This window comes from Schistocerca nitens, chromosome 8 (genome assembly GCF_023898315.1).
Source record: "Schistocerca nitens isolate TAMUIC-IGC-003100 chromosome 8, iqSchNite1.1, whole genome shotgun sequence".
Taxonomy (NCBI): Eukaryota; Metazoa; Arthropoda; class Insecta; order Orthoptera; family Acrididae; genus Schistocerca; species Schistocerca nitens.
This window is the reverse complement of record NC_064621.1, coordinates 379,422,510-379,439,563: the sequence shown is the minus strand read 5'-3', so window position 1 is coordinate 379,439,563 and position 17,054 is coordinate 379,422,510. Positions and strand designations below refer to the sequence as shown.

General features: G+C 39.4%; 1 protein-coding gene across 1 annotated transcript in view; it reads right to left on the bottom strand.

Annotated features, from left to right (window-relative positions):
• The window catches only part of LOC126198724 (cytochrome P450 4C1-like), a 39,925-nt gene extending 23,177 nt beyond the window's left edge, over positions 1-16,748 (bottom strand). Inside the window, exons 1-3 of the mRNA XM_049935244.1 lie at positions 16,509-16,748; positions 2,748-2,854; positions 1,751-1,841 (exon numbers count right to left, since the gene is read on the bottom strand). Coding sequence (XP_049791201.1) covers positions 1,751-1,841; positions 2,748-2,854; positions 16,509-16,671 — 361 coding nt within the window. The 5' untranslated portion in view covers positions 16,672-16,748. The remainder of the gene's footprint in view (positions 1-1,750; positions 1,842-2,747; positions 2,855-16,508) is intronic.
• Between the last annotated feature and the right edge of the window lie 306 nt (positions 16,749-17,054).

Below are 17,054 nucleotides of genomic sequence, written 5' to 3'. Positions count from 1 at the left end.
TGTAGTTACTGCATAGGCTTTTATCAGCTTTTTTTAAAACAACTGATAGCACTTTAGCAGTCTTCTAGTCTTTGGGGATACTATCGTTTTTCCAACATCCGTTTAAGAGATGCGGCAGTCTTATACGTAGCATTCCTTCGTGTTTTAACAATTCACCGTAATATCATCTCTTATTGTTGCTTTTCTGTTCATAAATGACGTCAAGGTAGATGTCATTATGCCAGCCTGTACTTCATCTACTCCCTTCTCAAATAATGGTTCAGTTTCTTGTGCTGTTCCATCATATCATACTCCTATGTAATAATTTACCCATTGTTTTTCTTCAATATTGTTTATTTGTACCTTCTCAGTTTCTATTGTGTTTCAAGTTTTTAAAAACTTATGGGCGATTTGCTGTCTCCCGTGAACATAACTGTCGATATTAGAAATAAATCTGTTCCATTGTTCCTGGTGTGTGTGTGTGTGTTATTTTTACTGCATTTTGCGATATTTCTTCTACCCTTATCGTACTGCTTCTTCTCAGCTGTGGAGTTGTTTAAGTATTTTGGCATGCATACTGTTTTTCCTTAACAGCTATCATTTTATCATGATTCCCAATTTATAAGCCCTTTCTCTTACTTATTGTTTTCTTTTCGCTGAGAGCTTCTCCTGATACTCTACATACCACATTACTTAGATTTTACCATTCTTCTTCTGTATTTTCTTTAGTTTGCATGTTTCCTAGCTCTTTATTTCATCTGCTTTCAAGAAGATGTTTCTTGCTCGCCTCTTCAAACAAATCCACTTCATAAATACTTCGATCTTATTGGCTACTCGTTTGGTTTGTCATTTTCTTCCATTGCGCAATATTCTGGAAATTACAAAAAAAATATGTTATCTACATCTTGTCTTTTGCAAGCTCACAATTTACCAAAATGTAGCGATTTATTGATTTACGTTCTCTATTAGCCCAGCTATACATATCCTATACTTATCTTTCCATAGTAAAAGGTGAGATTATTATTTTTATATTATTTATTATTATTTTTATGTTACTGAACGTGGCAAAAGGCGCTATAATATTCGTTACTGGAATATTTTCTGTTCTGGCATTGAAATCACTCATTATTGCTATTCGATCAGTAGCATTGTAAATATTCATAGTCTTCTGTAGGTCTTCATAAAATATCCTAGACTCTATCTTTTTGCTTCTTCTGGTGGATATGTACTTTTAACGGCGACGTTGCCTCTTTTCAGTCTGACTGTATTCATTCGTTTATGTATGTGTCATCTTTGACCTGTGTTGCCCATCTCTTCTGCAGGAGTAATGCTACACCTTTGCTTGCTCTTTCATTTGGTTCAACATAACGTAATCTTCTATCTGTTTATTACCTCTCATTTTCATTTTCATTTCTGTGATTGCTACATCATCGATTTTTAAGTCTTTTAGTACATCAGAAGTTCTACCTCTAACATTCTAGATTACTACTTTGATGTACCCGCTGATCCATTTTCGTTTGCCTCTTTTCATAGTTTTGTCATTTACCTTTGAAACCGTCCTTTTTTCGAAGCTCTTTGTGGTATTAGGAGTAGTGCGAGTTTACCGAAAGTTTGTTACCAGCCATGTGCTAAATACCCTTTCTAGCACGCCAAGGATCTTCTTTTGGAGTTATCTCCCCTACCAGATGTGTTAGTTAATAGTAACTAATATTAATAACAAAATCTAACAAACTGGTAGATAGTCGTTCATTTAACTGACAACGCTACTTACCAGTGCTCGTGAGTAGCCCGTCGCCAAGCCAAGGCTGCAGAAACGTGTAAATAGGGGCCTTCGTGATCAGTTCGCTGCTCGTCATTATTTTCTGAAACGGGAATACAATAAATGTAAATCTCAGCACAATGCTAGCCAAGCCCGACGGTGCATCCCTCACTAAATTTTGCCAAGTCTCTGACATGCACGTCGTATAGATACATTATCTAAAGTGAGCGGGGTACTCGTCATACATATAATACAACACTCAGGATTTGTCTAATCCATTCAGCATTTGGCCTTCTCAGATATGAATCCAGTGAATTAAGCCCATTTGGTCAATATAAGTAGGAGCGAAGTGCCTTGAAGAGCAGCTGAACGGAATGGACAGCGTCTTGAAAGGAGGATATAAGGTGAACATCAAAAGCAAAACGAGGATAATTAAATCAAGTGATGCTGAGTGTATTAGATTAGAAAATGAAATTCTTAAAGTAGTAAATTAGTTTTGCTATTTGGGGAGCACAATAACTGATGATGGTCGTAGTAGAGAGGATATAAAATGAAGACGGGCTATAGGAAGGAAAGCCTCTCTGAAGAAGACAAATTTGTTAACATCGAGTATAGACTGAAGAGTCATGAAGTCTGTCCTGGAAGTATTTGTATGGAGTGTAGCCGTGTATGAAAGTGAAACATGGGCGGTAAACAGTTTAGACAAGAAGAAGATATTTTCTGAGGCATCAAGAGATCACCAACTTAGTACTGGAGGGAAGCATGGATGGTAAAAATTGTAGAGGGAGAGGAAGAGATGAACATGCTAAGCCCATTCTGAAGGATATTGGTTGCAGTAGTTATTTGGATATGAAGAGGCTTCCACAGGATAGAGTACCATGGACATCTGCATTAAACCCGTCTCCGAGCTGAAGTCCACAAAAACAACAACATGTAGGAATTCAGTGCTCACAATAATGGCGGGATTGATAAAGTACAAGAGACGGACAAAATTATTTCAGCTACCTACCTCAACGTATTCTGCCTTCATAAGGTGAACTTCGGGGGTGTGGCCAAGCCAAGTACGAAACATCGGCCAGTACTGTTTACTCATGCGGTCGAACACGTTCGTCAATTCTGCAACAGACAAGACAGTTACGTTACACAGCATCATTTAAGATAATGCAGGAGCTGAGTCAGTGGTTCTCAAAATTACTGAATCCCTGGTTAAATGATAATGCACTCTCATTTCTTCGTCCTATAATGTCAGTTATTATTTGGAAGTGGTCCACTGTCAATAAGCTGGTCCTAGAAGTCGTCGTGTTACAATTGTGCTTTACTAACTGATTTGTTGTACTTGAGGAATTCCACTCTTTGACTATTCTCGTACATTTTGCTGTTTGCATAAGTTCCTTTGTTAACCAATTACTATTCTCATCGATAGCTGAAACGTTTTTATTTTCTAAGGCCATAAACGTATTGCTGTATTTGATCTGTTATTCCCTCCTGTTCACAAATGTATTGTAGTAATCAACATACCTTACCGTTCTATGAGTCTTTCCAAACGTGTGTCTGTTTTCATGTTTATCTTATGAGTCTATAGTCGCCAGCAATTCAAAAGTTGCTCAAAACCGTTAACCTTAGTACAGTCTCCCTATTTTTTGATAAAAATTATGTAATTAAATTTTCGTTCTCTTTACTCCTTGCCAAGTCCATTCTATTCTTGGTTTCTTCTGATATAATGACGTGTGAAGGGCAGACCTTCTGACACTTAACGGCCATTCCATTAATTTAAGTTGTTGCTAATTTTATTATCACTCCCAAAGATGCAAACTAGAGTACTGCTCCTTACTTTAAGTCTTAATTTTGTGTTAAAATTTGCTATTTGTCACCTGATAATGAAATATTAATATCAGTACAGGATGTAAGTTTTTACGGAAAAGCACAAGAAAAAAATTCGTCTAAGTGCATTGCATAAAGTCATGAAAAAATTTGCTTATGTCATTAAATATGGCTGTATTGCAGTACTATTACGGCAGTGCAGATATAATTAATTAACATACGACTATTTAAATGAGGTCACCCTAGCTTTCAGCTCTTACTGTTTTTATTTTACAACTGTAAAAGCATCTAGAAAACATTATACTACGTATTCAGAACCATTCACTACGGCAGAGGTTGAAAATAACGTTACAGACGTAAAGTTCTTTTATTTGGGACACTTCACTGATCTCCATACAACTAGATTGAGGCTCAGTATTTGCTTTTTTATAATTTCTTGCTTCTCTATCGCATTCAGACTCCTGGCACTCCATGCCCCGAATCGTAGAACGTTATCCTTTCCTTGGCTATTCATTCTTTTTGGCTTGGTCACCTCCCCCTTCGCAGTCTTCTCCTGTAGACCCGAAACGGGGACTAGTTCGGAATCTTTCGCCAATGGAGAGATCATCATTTCACTTTTTTCAAATACTGTCTCCATGTCCTGTTTACACATATTATGCGTCTGTAATGTAGTGGCTTCCATTGCCTTCTGCATCCTCATGCCGTTTATGATTGCTGATTCGTCCGCCTCCAGGGGTGGTTTGTCATCGAATGCGGTACCGAGGACGTTTGGTTACTAATCAAAGACACTACCCCTAGAGCATGTGTCTGCCACTGCACTGGCAACAAAGTCATGTCTGGCAAAGAGACGTCTACTGGTATAAAATATGGGCCTCAACCTGAGGAAATGTCTGAGAATGTATGTTTGGGGCACAGCATTGCATGGTAGTAAAACGAGGACTTCGGAAACCTGGAAAAGAAGCAAATCGAAGCATTAGAGATGTGGTCCAGCAGTAGATTGTTGAAAATTAGGTGGACTGGTAAGGTAAGGAATGAAGAGTCTGTATGGGAAACACTGTCAGAAGAAGGGACAGTAAGGTAGGAGATCTATTAAGACATCAGCGAATAACTTACACGGCATTAGAGGGATCTGTAGAGGGTAAAAACTGTAGAAGAAAACTGAGATTCGAATACGTCTAGCAAATAACGGCGAACGTAGGTCGCAAGTGCTACTCTGAGATGCAAATGTTGGGACAGGAGAGGAATTTGTGGTAGGCCGTATCAAACTAGTCAGAAGAGTGATGACTTAAAAAAACGCCTTTCAGTAAGGCCCACTGGTTTTTCCCCCAAACCTGCACACAGTGTTACTTCACCTTCCTGCACAGTTATACAAGATTTGACAGCTAGTCTATGTCGTCGGCCATCCTTAATCGTGGTGTGTTAGTGGTGACACAGATCTGAATGATTAGAAGTCCAATGACGGGAGGAATTAAATTAGGTTAATATTTGGCTGAGACAGGCAGGAATAGTTGTGACATAAAATTCGTGAATACTTGTCCCCAGCGGCACAAGCTTGGGGTAAGTCGATAACTTCCTAGTAAATAACTTCCTAGTAATACCTCATAGTGCTGATGGTTATCAGTAGATCTGATAAGGATGTTACCCTCGGTCGTCCTCGGTGATTGTAGGGAAGCAGTCTGTTTACTTATACGAATTTCTTTCTGTTCATTTCACTGAATGCTCTCAAAACACTGTACAAAACACTATGGGCTACAAGCACTCATGTAAGTTCACGATGTGATGTCAATCCATTTCTAGAGCTTTAAAGGAAGTTTGAAAAAGGCACCACCTGGACCAGTGGGTCTAACAATTTAACTAACGGTCACCTACCTCTTTCTAATTACAGATTTTTTCAGGTTTTCATGATCACTATTTGACGTTTCTCCTCTTTGTCGTTGTATCGGAATCTTCGTCCAACCTATTCTACTTGATCTTCTCGATGTTTCGCCAACATGAACGGCGGCTGTGTCAAAGATTCACCATCCATTTCCTTTAGTCTACCACCAGCAAAAGAGTGTTCATCTTGAAGAATATCAATCTCTCGCGCTGTCGAAATGTGAGAAACTCACTAAATAAACGACAGCCCAAGATCCCAAGACGAACGCCAACGGGTGATACCTCTCTAAGGGAGGCCAAAATACCGTTCTTCAGCGATCCCCTTGCCATTTAAATGAAAGAAAGGTAAGGTTGATACCTCTCTAAGGGAGGCCAAAATACCGTTCTTCAGCCATCCCTTTGCCATTTAAATGAAAGAAAAGAAAGGTAAGGTGTGATACCTCTCTAAGGGAGGCCAAAATACCGTTCTTCAGCCATCCCCTTGCCATTTAAATGAAAGAAAGGTAAGGTTGATACCTCTCTAAGGGAGGCCAAAATACCGTTCTTCAGCCATCCCTTTGCCATTTAAATGAAAGAAAAGAAAGGTAAGGTTCTTGTTTGGGTCCTAGACGAGCCAAACTGGCACGATCGACCGCCGAGTCACTCTCAACCAGCAACCCCGTTGGGTGCGGTATGGCCGGCCATGTGGTCAGCACATCCCTCTCCCAGTCCTTGACATTTGAAACGCTACAACATGGCCGAGTCGCTCCTCTGCTGGCCTCACAAGACTGAGCGCACTCGGTCCCAGTCCTCCAACCAAAACAACAGCAGGCCTACGTGGCAGTACCGGGAATCGAATCCGGGTGCCCCCCCCCCCCCCAGGCACTCAGCGGCACTGACCTTTCAACTACCGTGGCGGACATTAAAATGAATACAAATCTAAATCTTGTGATAATAATACATTGATAAAATGCAAAAGGTGATGGTGGAACTCTGGTTTCTTTCTGCGCAATGTTGGTGTTATGGTATTCAGTCCAAAGACTGATTTGATGCAGCTCTCAGGGCTACTCTATCCTGTGCAAGCTTCTGCAAGCCTCTTCATCTCCGAAGAACATACATCTTTCTGCATCTGCTTATTGTATCCATCTCTTGGTCTCTCTCTACAATTTTTACCCCCACCCTTTCCTCCAATACTAAATTTGTGATCCCTTGACGTGTCAGAATGTGTCCTGTCAACCGATCTCTCCTTTTACTTAAGCTCTACCACAAAATTTCATGTCTCCATTGTTCTATTCAGTACTACAGCAATAATTACGTGATGTACCCATATACAAGGTCATTCAAGAAGATATGCAAATATTTTGATGTGTTGTTGTTGTTGTTGTGGTCTTCAGTCCTGAGACTGGTTTGATGCAGCTCTCCATGCAACTCTATCCTGTGCAAGCTTCTTCATCTCCCAGTACCTACTGCCGCCTACATCCTTCTGAATCTACTTAGTGTATTCATCTCTTGGTCTCCCTCTACGATTTTTACCCTCCACGTGGCCCTCCAATACTAAATTGGTGATCCCTTGATGCCTCAGAACATGTCCTACCAACCGATCCCTTCTTCTAGTCAAGTTGTGCCACAAGCTCCTCTTCTCTCCAATTCTATTAAATACCTCCTCATTAGTTATGTGATCAACCCGTCTAATCTTCAGCATTCTTCTGTAGCACCACATTTCGAAAGCTTCTATTCTCTTCTTGTCTAAACTATTTACCGTCCATGTTTCACTTCCATACATGGCTACACTCCATACAAATACTTTAAATCTATACTCGATGTTAACAAATTTTTCTTCTTCAGAAACGCTTTCCTAGCCATTGCCAGTCTACATTCTATATCCTCTCTACTTCGACCATCATCAGTTATTTTGCTCCCCAAATAGCTAAACTCCTTTACTACTTTAAGTGTCTCATTTCCTAAACTAACTCCCTCAGCATCACACGACTTAATTCGACTACATTCCATTATCCTTGTTTTGCTTTTGTTGATGTTCATCTTATACCCTCCTTTCAAGACACTGTCCATTCCGTTCAACTGCTGTTCCAAGTTCTTTGTTGTCTCTGACAGAATTACAATGTCATCGGCGAACCTCAAAGCGTTTATTTCTTCTCCATAGATTTTAATACCTACTCCGAACTTTTCTTTTGTTTCCTTTATTGCTTGCTCAGTATACAGATTGAATAACATCGGGGATAGGCTACAACCCTGTCTCACTCCCTTCCCAACCACTGCTTCCCTTTCATACTCCTCGACTATTATAACTGCCATCTGCTTTATGTACAAATTGTAAATAGCCTTTCGCTCTCTGTATTTTACCCCTGCCACTTTCAGAATTAGAAATAGAGTATTCCAATCTACATCGTCAAAAGCTTTCTCTAAGTCTACAAATGCTAGAAACGTAGATTTGCCTTTCCTTAACCTTTCTTCTAAGTTAAGTCGTAGGGTCAGTATTGCCTCAAGTATTCCAACATTTCTACGGAATCCAAACTGATCTTCCCCGAGGTCGGCTTCTATCAGTTTTTCCATTCGTCTGTAAAGAATTCGCGTTAGTATTCTGCAGCTGTGACTTATTAAACCGATAGTTCGGTAATTTTCACATCTGTCAACACCTGCTTTCTTTGGGATTGGGATTATTGTATTATTCTTGAAGTCAGAGGGTATTTCGCCTGTCTCATACATCTTGCTCACCAGATGGTAGAGTTTGGTCAGGACTGGCTATCCCAAGGTTGTCAGTAGTTCTAATGGAATGTTGTCTACTCCGGGGGCCGTGTTTCGACTCAGGTCTTTCAGTGCTCTGTCAAACTCTTCACGCAGTATCTTATCTCCCATTTCGTCTTCATCTACGTCCTCTTCCATTTCCATAATATTGTCCTCAAGTACATCGCCCTTGTATAGGCAATCTATATACTCCTTCCACCTTTCTGCTTTCCCTTCTTTGCTTAGAACTGGGTTTCCATCAAAGCTCTTGATATTCATGCAAGTGGTTCTACTTTCTCCAAAGGTCTCTTTAATGTTCCTGTAGGCAGTATCTATCTTACCCCTAGTGAGATAAGCCTCTACATCCTTACATTTGTCCTCTAGCCATCCCTGCTTAGCCATTTTGCACTTCCTGTCGATATCATTTTTGAGACGTTTGTATTCCTTTTTGCCTGCTTCATGTACTGCATTTTTAAATTTTCTCCTTTCATCAATTAAATTCAATATTTCTTCTGTTACGCTTCATTTACTGCATTTTTATATTTTCTCCTTTCATCAATTAAATTCAATATTTCTTCTGTTACCCAAGGGTTTCTACTAGCCCTCGTCTTTTTACGTATTTGATCCTCTGCTGCCTTCACTGTTTCATCCCTCAAAGCTACCCATTCTTCTTCTACTGTATTTCTTCCCCCATTCCTGTCAATTGTTCCCTTATGCTCTCCCTGAAACTCTGTACAAACTCTGGTTCTTTCAGTTTATCCAGGTCCCATCTCCTTAAATTCCCACCTTTTTGCAATTTCTTCAGTTTTAACCTACAGTTCATAAGCAATAGATTGTGGTCAGAGTCCAAAACTGCCCCTGGAAATGTCTTACAATTTAAAACCTGTTTCCTAAATCTCTGCCTTACCATTATATAATCAATCTGATAACTTTTAGTATCTCCAGGGTTCTTCCATGTATACACCCTTCTTTCATGATTATAAACCAAGTATTAGCTATGATTAAGTTATGCTCTGCGCAAAATTCTACCAGGCGGCTTCCTCTTTCATTTCTTAGCCCCAATCCATATTCACCTACTATGCTTCCTTCTCTCCCTTTTCCTGCTGACGAATTCCAGTCACCCATGACTATTAGATTTTCGTCTCCCTTCACTACCTGAATAACTTCTTTTATCTCATCATACATTTCTTCAATTTCTTCGTCATCTGCAGAGCTAGTTGGCATATAAACTTGTACTACTGTAGTAGGCGTGGGCTTCGTGTCTGTCTTGGCCACAATAATGCGTTCACTATGATGTTTGTAGTAGCTTATCCGTACGCTTATTTTTCTATTCATTATTGAACCTACTACTGCATTACCCCTATTTGATATTGTATTTATAACCCTGTATTTACCTGACCAGAAGTCTTGCCCCCTGCCACCGAACTTCACTAATTCCCACTATATCTAACTTTAACCTATCCATTTCCCTTTTTATATTTTCTAACGTACCTGCCCGATTAAGGGATCTGACATTCCACGCTCCGGTCCGTAGAACGCCAGTTTTCTTTCTCCTGATAACAACATTCTCTTGAGTAGTCCCCGCCCGGAGATGCGAATGGGGGACTATTTTACCTCCGGACTATTTTACCCAAGAGGACGCCATCATCATTTAATCATACAGTAAAGCTGCATGCCCTCGGGAAAAATTACAGCTGTAGTTTCCCTTTGCTTTCAGCCGTTCGCAGTACCAGAACAGCAAGGCCATTTTGGTTAGTGTTACAAGGCCAGATCAGTCAATCATCCAGACTGTTGCCCCTGAAACTACTGAAATGGCTACTGCCCCTCTTCAGGAACCACACGTTTGTCTGGCCTCTCAACAGATACCCCTCCGTTGTGGTTGGACCTACAGTACGGTTACCTGTATCGTTGAGGCACGCAAGCCTCCCCACCAGCGGCAAGGTCCATGGTTCATCGTGGGGTTTGATGTGCTATTCTATCAATAAAACTAAAGATAAAAGTTCATATAAATATAAGTCCGCAAATGTTTAGTTACGGAGTTACGGCTAGTAAAGGATTTTGCCTGAAAATTAGCAACTTTGCTAATATGAAGCCATAACAAAACTGCAAGAAGTTAAAGTAAAGCACGATTTCCATTTATTTCGTTGTTATTGGTCTGGTGAATCTAGTAAAACATGTCCCAGACGTGTATCTGCAGTAGTATTCCAGAATGTCGAGAGAACCAATGATGTAATTTCGTAAAAATTTTAATCTATTAATTACCTGGCCCAATTAGTTTTTTAAATTCCAGACAATTGCACAAAGCTTTCAACAGAAATTGTAGAAAATTTCGTTTTGGAAAAATGTCGGTAATAACGTTCAGTAAAAAAAAAAATATCGTGTGGCTAGGGTCTCCCGTCGGGTAGACCATTCGTCGGCTGCAAGTTTTTCGATTTGACGCCGCTTCGGCGACTTGCGCGTCGATGGGGATAAAATGACGATGATTAGGAAAACACAACACCCAGTCCCTGAGCGGAGAAAATCTCCGACCCAGCCGGGAATCGAACCAGAGCCCTTCCGATTGACATACTGTCGCGCTGACCACTCAGCTACCGGGGGCGGACATAAAATTAATTTAAACTGTATGAATGTACCTGATAATCTGATTTTATTGATACCATATCACAGCACATGTGAATCCATGTTAAACCGGAAAAAAAGCCAAGCTCAATGTTGAGGAAGATGTAATTTAATATATTTCACTTTCAGACTTTCTCAAGGTTGTGAGATAACATCCCAGGCAGAAAGGCCTGGTCACAGGATTCTAGTTCTAGTATGAGATTTCATCTGCAAATGATTATGCTTGTTATCTTACATTGGTATTCGAGACGAAACCACGACCTGGAGTTACGGGTTTTATTACTTCACATCGAACGGATCTACGAAGTATTATCTGATGCTATGAATACATGAGTTTTAACTAAACTTTTGAATATAATATATATATATATATATATATATATATATATATATATATATATATATATATATATATTGTGCAATATCTGTGATAATTCAAGAGAGAGACGATTAATTGTATAATCCTGTAACCACCCTGTGTACTGAGTTAGTTTGCTGATTGCTGATCAGCGTCGGGTTAAATTAAATTACATTACAATGTTCATAGAGTTATTAGAGTTATTTCTCTTTTGTTTTTACGTCACTTTATTAAAATCTATCAAGCGTATATAAATTAAATTCACGTGTTGCGACATAGTGGCGTATACGAACAGTGATCCAATACTGTCAAATCTTTTTTATTCCAGTCTGATGTTGTACTGATTATATTTATATGTTTTGACGATGCGATTATGGCCTTATCACCTTAGGACATGGTGTAAAAAAGATCTGAGGATGGTCATTACGGACTGAAACCGGTCGTCGTCAAAAGAATTGATACTGTGATCAAAGACTGGAATAAAAGCATTTTTAAATTAAATTACATTATAGGAGTCCCACCGGATGGTGTGAGAGTCATTTTAACTGTGGCAGCGTGCCGGCCGCGCTGGCCGTGCGGTTCTAGGCGCTCCAGCCCGGAACCACGCTCCTGCTACGGTCGCAGGTTCGAATCCTGCCTCGGGCATGGATGTGTGTGATGTCCTTAGGTTAGTTCGGTTTAAGTAGGTCTGAGTTCTAGGGAACTGATGACCTCAGATGTTACGTCCCATAGTGGTCAGAGCCATTTGATTTTGTGGCAGCGTAGCAGCATGCGTCAGGAAGGCATAGTGTTATTAATAGCGGCATCTTACCTTCCCGTGGTCGCAAGGTAAAAACATTGGTGGTTGCTACGAATGAATGGAAGAGGGAAGGGTCTAAGCAACTTTTCGATGGCCCTTATTAGGTACCGAGCCCTCAGGGTGCTGGCCACATAAACGGCGACCATGTACGCCACCACCACCACCAGCAACATCACCAATGTTTGGTGATACCTCTGTCACGCTCAGTTCGGCCCTCGAAAGTGGGGCTCCGGTCAGTGTCTGGCAGCAAATCGTGTGCTGGTCACTTTATCTACAGTTCGGGTCGCTGACCTTCGCCGTCCTCTTACGCACAGGGAGATAAAAAATAAGCTCCATTTTGTCATTTTCACTGACGAGTTATCTGAAGAACGTCTCAACTCGTCAGATTGGGAAGCCCTTTGGTAATGTCATAAGGGCGTCGTGTGTAATCTTCCGCGTAGTTAACCGGTTGCTTGACAAAAACGAAGGTTCAGTTGCAGTGAATTGTTCGAAGATGGCTGTCGGAGAAAATCCTATGAGTTACTTTGTGAGACTTAAGCCTAAGCGATGCTCGGATTGATGAGTTAGCCATGCTTTCCTCTTCTATAAGTTTAGTTCTGTTTTCTTTTCAGACCTACGATAAACACATTTCTCGGTGTCTAAATGTGCATTATACTCGATATGTAATGTAAGTTGGTTATATCACTCGGTACACGTATAGTAATGTCGTCAACAAATAAGGTTACGGTGTAATGAACGGACGATGGAGAATATTGTAGTGCCCCTCGTAATGAATTTTCATTGATGAATTGCCTGGTGTGCTGCTTACTGTTCATACAGCTGGCATTAATCTTGCCAGAGTGTTATGTAAACCCACATAGTACCACATCATTCTTCTCACAGTCTTTATCTACTGTATTGCAACGAAAAGAGGCAAATTCAGTCTTCTTTATCCAAGATTCGCCAGACGTATTTAATTTCATGGTTGTGAACTAAAAAGAGTAAGAGTCTAATACACGACTAAGGTGTGTTCCTAAGTTGGCATAACTTTGTATCGGGTCATTGTTACAGGCTTTTCCTTTGGGAAAATAATCATCATAATTCTGCGTCATCCTTTAGAAAATCGTCACGACCCAATCTTCTCTTTACTGTAGAAATCAAGGAACCCAGAGAGTAAAAACCTTCGTATAATTTGCTTCAGTAGATAATCACAATGAAACCAGTATTCCTTATCTTCCTTTACCCTTCAACATTTTCCAAGTCTTCGGCAGCTGATGTTTTACACTTTGATTCGTCATATTTATTGCTTATGAAACAGCTGTAAGTCCTCTTAAAAGGGAATTAGAACCGCAAATCCCTCTGTAAAATACTGAATTTGAGAAGCATTTCTATAGTAACAGGTTCTTCAAACTATTAGCTGACATATTCTGTTATCTTCAAGCCAGCAGGAGAAGAGCTTTCTGTGAGACCTCTCTACTACACGATTCCGATTACTAAGTCAGCACTAGAATTGATTGTGCGGCTAGATGCCCATCGATACACAATAAGCAAGCATTCTTACGTTCTCTTATTACGTTAAAATGTTCAGGAAAGATAAGGCTCTTTTGAACATTTGGCATTACGTAGCCCGATCTCACGTTAACGAAACAGACAATTTGGGAAGATCTCACAATTTAATATATGGGTAATGCGTGGTCATGAGTTTGTAGTATTTGTTTCTAGTATAGATAAATTTCAACTACGAACAGAGAAAATTAATACAACAAGTTTTAAAATGGTTATGAAACACAGTTAAAATAACCCTAAATGAAGTCATAGATCCAGTTAACGAACATCTGGATATATGATAGTTGCGCGAAGTGGCTGAATTCAGAGAACTGAAATGAACAGAAGAGTGGAGCACTATTGGTGAGCTAAGATAAGTTTTCAAGAGTGAGCTTCAGATGTGTGTGAAAAGGAAGGCGTATATCTGTGTGTATCACCAGCATTAATTTATGACAATGAATACGGGCATTAAAACAGAAAACAGTTCAAAAACTGAGGAGTATTTGACACTTAATGGAGAGATATGTATTCGAAATTACTACCAGGATTCCAATGAAAGTGCAATTGGAGATGAGAGGGACGTGTAGCGAGGCTTACAGATAGAATGTTATGAATTAAGTTACTTGCCGAATTCTAAGAGACAAGAAAATACTGCGGCAAGGATGTACAGGAAGATGAATGAATGAAATTAGATAACATGCATCTGGTTTGAGAACTGGCCTAGAAATGCTAGAAATGAATAAAGACGATGTGTGATTTTCAAAGAAAATCACAGAAAGATTACAAGTTGAAATTAAACCTACTTTCAGACACAAATATTCTGTGATAAACAGTAACAAAAAAACATGATAATGTTAAAAAGCGAGAGAGAAAGTGTTAAAATACGTGAAAGCTTGAAACACTGAAAAATTAACAATGGGCTCACTTATCATAAAGTGTAATTATGATTTATTATCTGAAATAAGTAGTAATGTGTCTCCGATCTTTCTTTGCTTTGTAAGTTATTATGTGGTTCTTTTCATTCGACCCCAAATTTCTTAAAAAATATTACACTGTAGCCTCTAGTTCTCATGTTTGAGACACAGGATGTTATAAACAAATGCACAAAATCGAAAATAGGGATCTAGGTACTCAAATCTCAAAATATGTTAATAATATACAGAAGCGAACGTATAGATTTTAATTATTACGTTTTTGCATGTTAGCTTCCATCACAGTTATGCGGTTCCACAATAATAATATATGTTGTGGTATTTGTATCATTGTTGTGTCATCAGCGTATGGGCTGTACTAAATGTCTGTTATTCAACGTTTAGCTGGCTAAACAGCCGTTAGCTGCCGGAGGCAAAATAAATAAACAAATAGTTTGTTCACAAATTTACGTTTCTTTGGTTAATGAGGTGGGGCATGACCGCTTATATTTCTACAGAGTCAATATTTTGAAACAGATTGTACCTGCAGTCTCCTTCTGCAGAGGTGTCATGATACGTGAGTCAACAAATAAAGCGCCTTCACTGACGAGTGTGAACTTATTAATGGTACATGCGAGTGTAATAACATCTGAACCGTTACCACCTTTGCAGAAAATGGGTGAACAAATCTGTCATCGTGTATACTACAACAATTCCCTGGCTGAACTGTGCCAAAGCAGTAAACAAAGACTCACTGTTTTCAGTACTTGCTCCCACCAAATTTTTATTGTAACTTCTTACTTCCATTAGAAGACAATTCTAAACAGTTTCATTTTATTCACCAAAGTCTATCATTACCTACTTACACTTCGATTCAATAGCTATTTTGTACATTTGAATGGTTGTTTTCTTTCCTTGTCTTTCTACATTACGTTGTTCATTTACAGTAAGTATTTTTGTTAAGAAATTGCTCTTTCGTAGCCATGACTTTGCAGAATGCTTAACAAATTGCTGAATTTAATCGGAATCGCTTCCTTTTCACTGGTATACACGTATAGTCGGCATCTGTGGTGGCCTATTCGACAGTTCTGTTTCATTTCAGTTTTGTATACGTTTTCACATCATGTGTCATGAGTCTATAATAACGTGCCATTCAAAAGTGATTTAGGACAATTAAAATATCTTTAGTTTTAGATAAAAAATTGTAATTCAATTTTAGTTCCATTTGGTTTTTGTGAAGTCCATTACATGTATATTAGTCCTCTATGGGTATATAGTGCTCTAAAAATTGTGTCAATGAAAAATTTGTTGTTGTTTTCGGCAGACTCTCCCAACGTAAACAGCTACCACTTCTGTTAATACTTCTGATATTCCCTATTAGAGTGCAGTTCTTTATTTTATGTTCCCATTTTTGTATTAAAGTTACCAAATTTTATAATGAAGGGCCCTTAGTGCTTTGTGGTAAAACAGGACTGAATTCTAGAGGACAGCAGGATTCTCTTTTTTTTTTTGGTGTTTCCACAAATGCTTGAAATCACTGCAGTGCTATCGTGGCAGTGCACATACCACTATCTGTTTATATGACTAAACTTGTTTCATAGATGATTAAATTTTACATATAATTAAATGAGAAAGTGAAATACAGGTGCAAATTACATGTGAAACCTAAGAGAGCGAGAAAGAAATCTCCTACTTTGTTTCCAGTTACGTATGTACCTTAGTGATTGGCTTTAATTGTTGCTTTCATTTCAGTTATAATTTCGTCAATTATTTCAGCTGTGCTTAAGAGTTACGAATTGTGTTAGTTCTAAGATTTTGTTGGTACGACAGGCAGCGTGCCAGACTGGTTCATTTGCCATAACGAAAAATTAGGGCATAAAATAAAGAATGGTTCTGTAGTTTGAAAGTTGTAGACTAATAATAAAAATAACAGTGGTATACAGTAGTACAATTTGCCGAAAGCAGAGAAGAAAGTATTGGAGAATATGTGATATTAAAAGGAGATGGGGTGTATACGGGAGAAATAAATGATAGTGGCGATAAAGGACTCAAGAAGATTCACTCCAACCTTGTCAGCTGTGCGAAATGTACCACAGAGATAATGTAAGTACAGTACTTACGTTGCCTGTAGCGACATCTTACCTTCTCGCGGTCTAAAGGCGAATAAGTAGGTTGTTCCCACGAATGGAAGAAACAAAGGTCCCGGCAGCTTCTCTATGGAGCGTACCAGGCGCCAGTTCTTGAGGACGAAGGCCACAGAAACGGCGACCACGAAGGCCACCAGCACGAGCACAGCCAAAGCCATCTTGTAATGTGTCCGGAGCGACGAGTTCGGTGCTCACAACTACGAGCTCCGGCGTCTGTCTCCCAGTAAAACGTTTGCTTGTCGGTTTATCAATAGTTTGCGCCGCCGAGCTTTGCCTCCCTCTTACGCACAGAGAGATAAAAAACAGAGGGGCATCATGTTATCTTTTACCTATGAGTTATCTCGAGATATATAAATATGAGCGTCGATTATAATCTACTGCGTAGTTAATAGCTTGCATGACAACGTCGACAGTTCATCCAGAGTGAGTAATTCGAAACTTGCAGATGGGAAAAACCTTGTTGGATGCATCCTGATACTCACGCCTCTCTTTGAATAAAAGTCAACTTCGTCTGAAGAACAATCCGCGTTTCCCTCTTCAT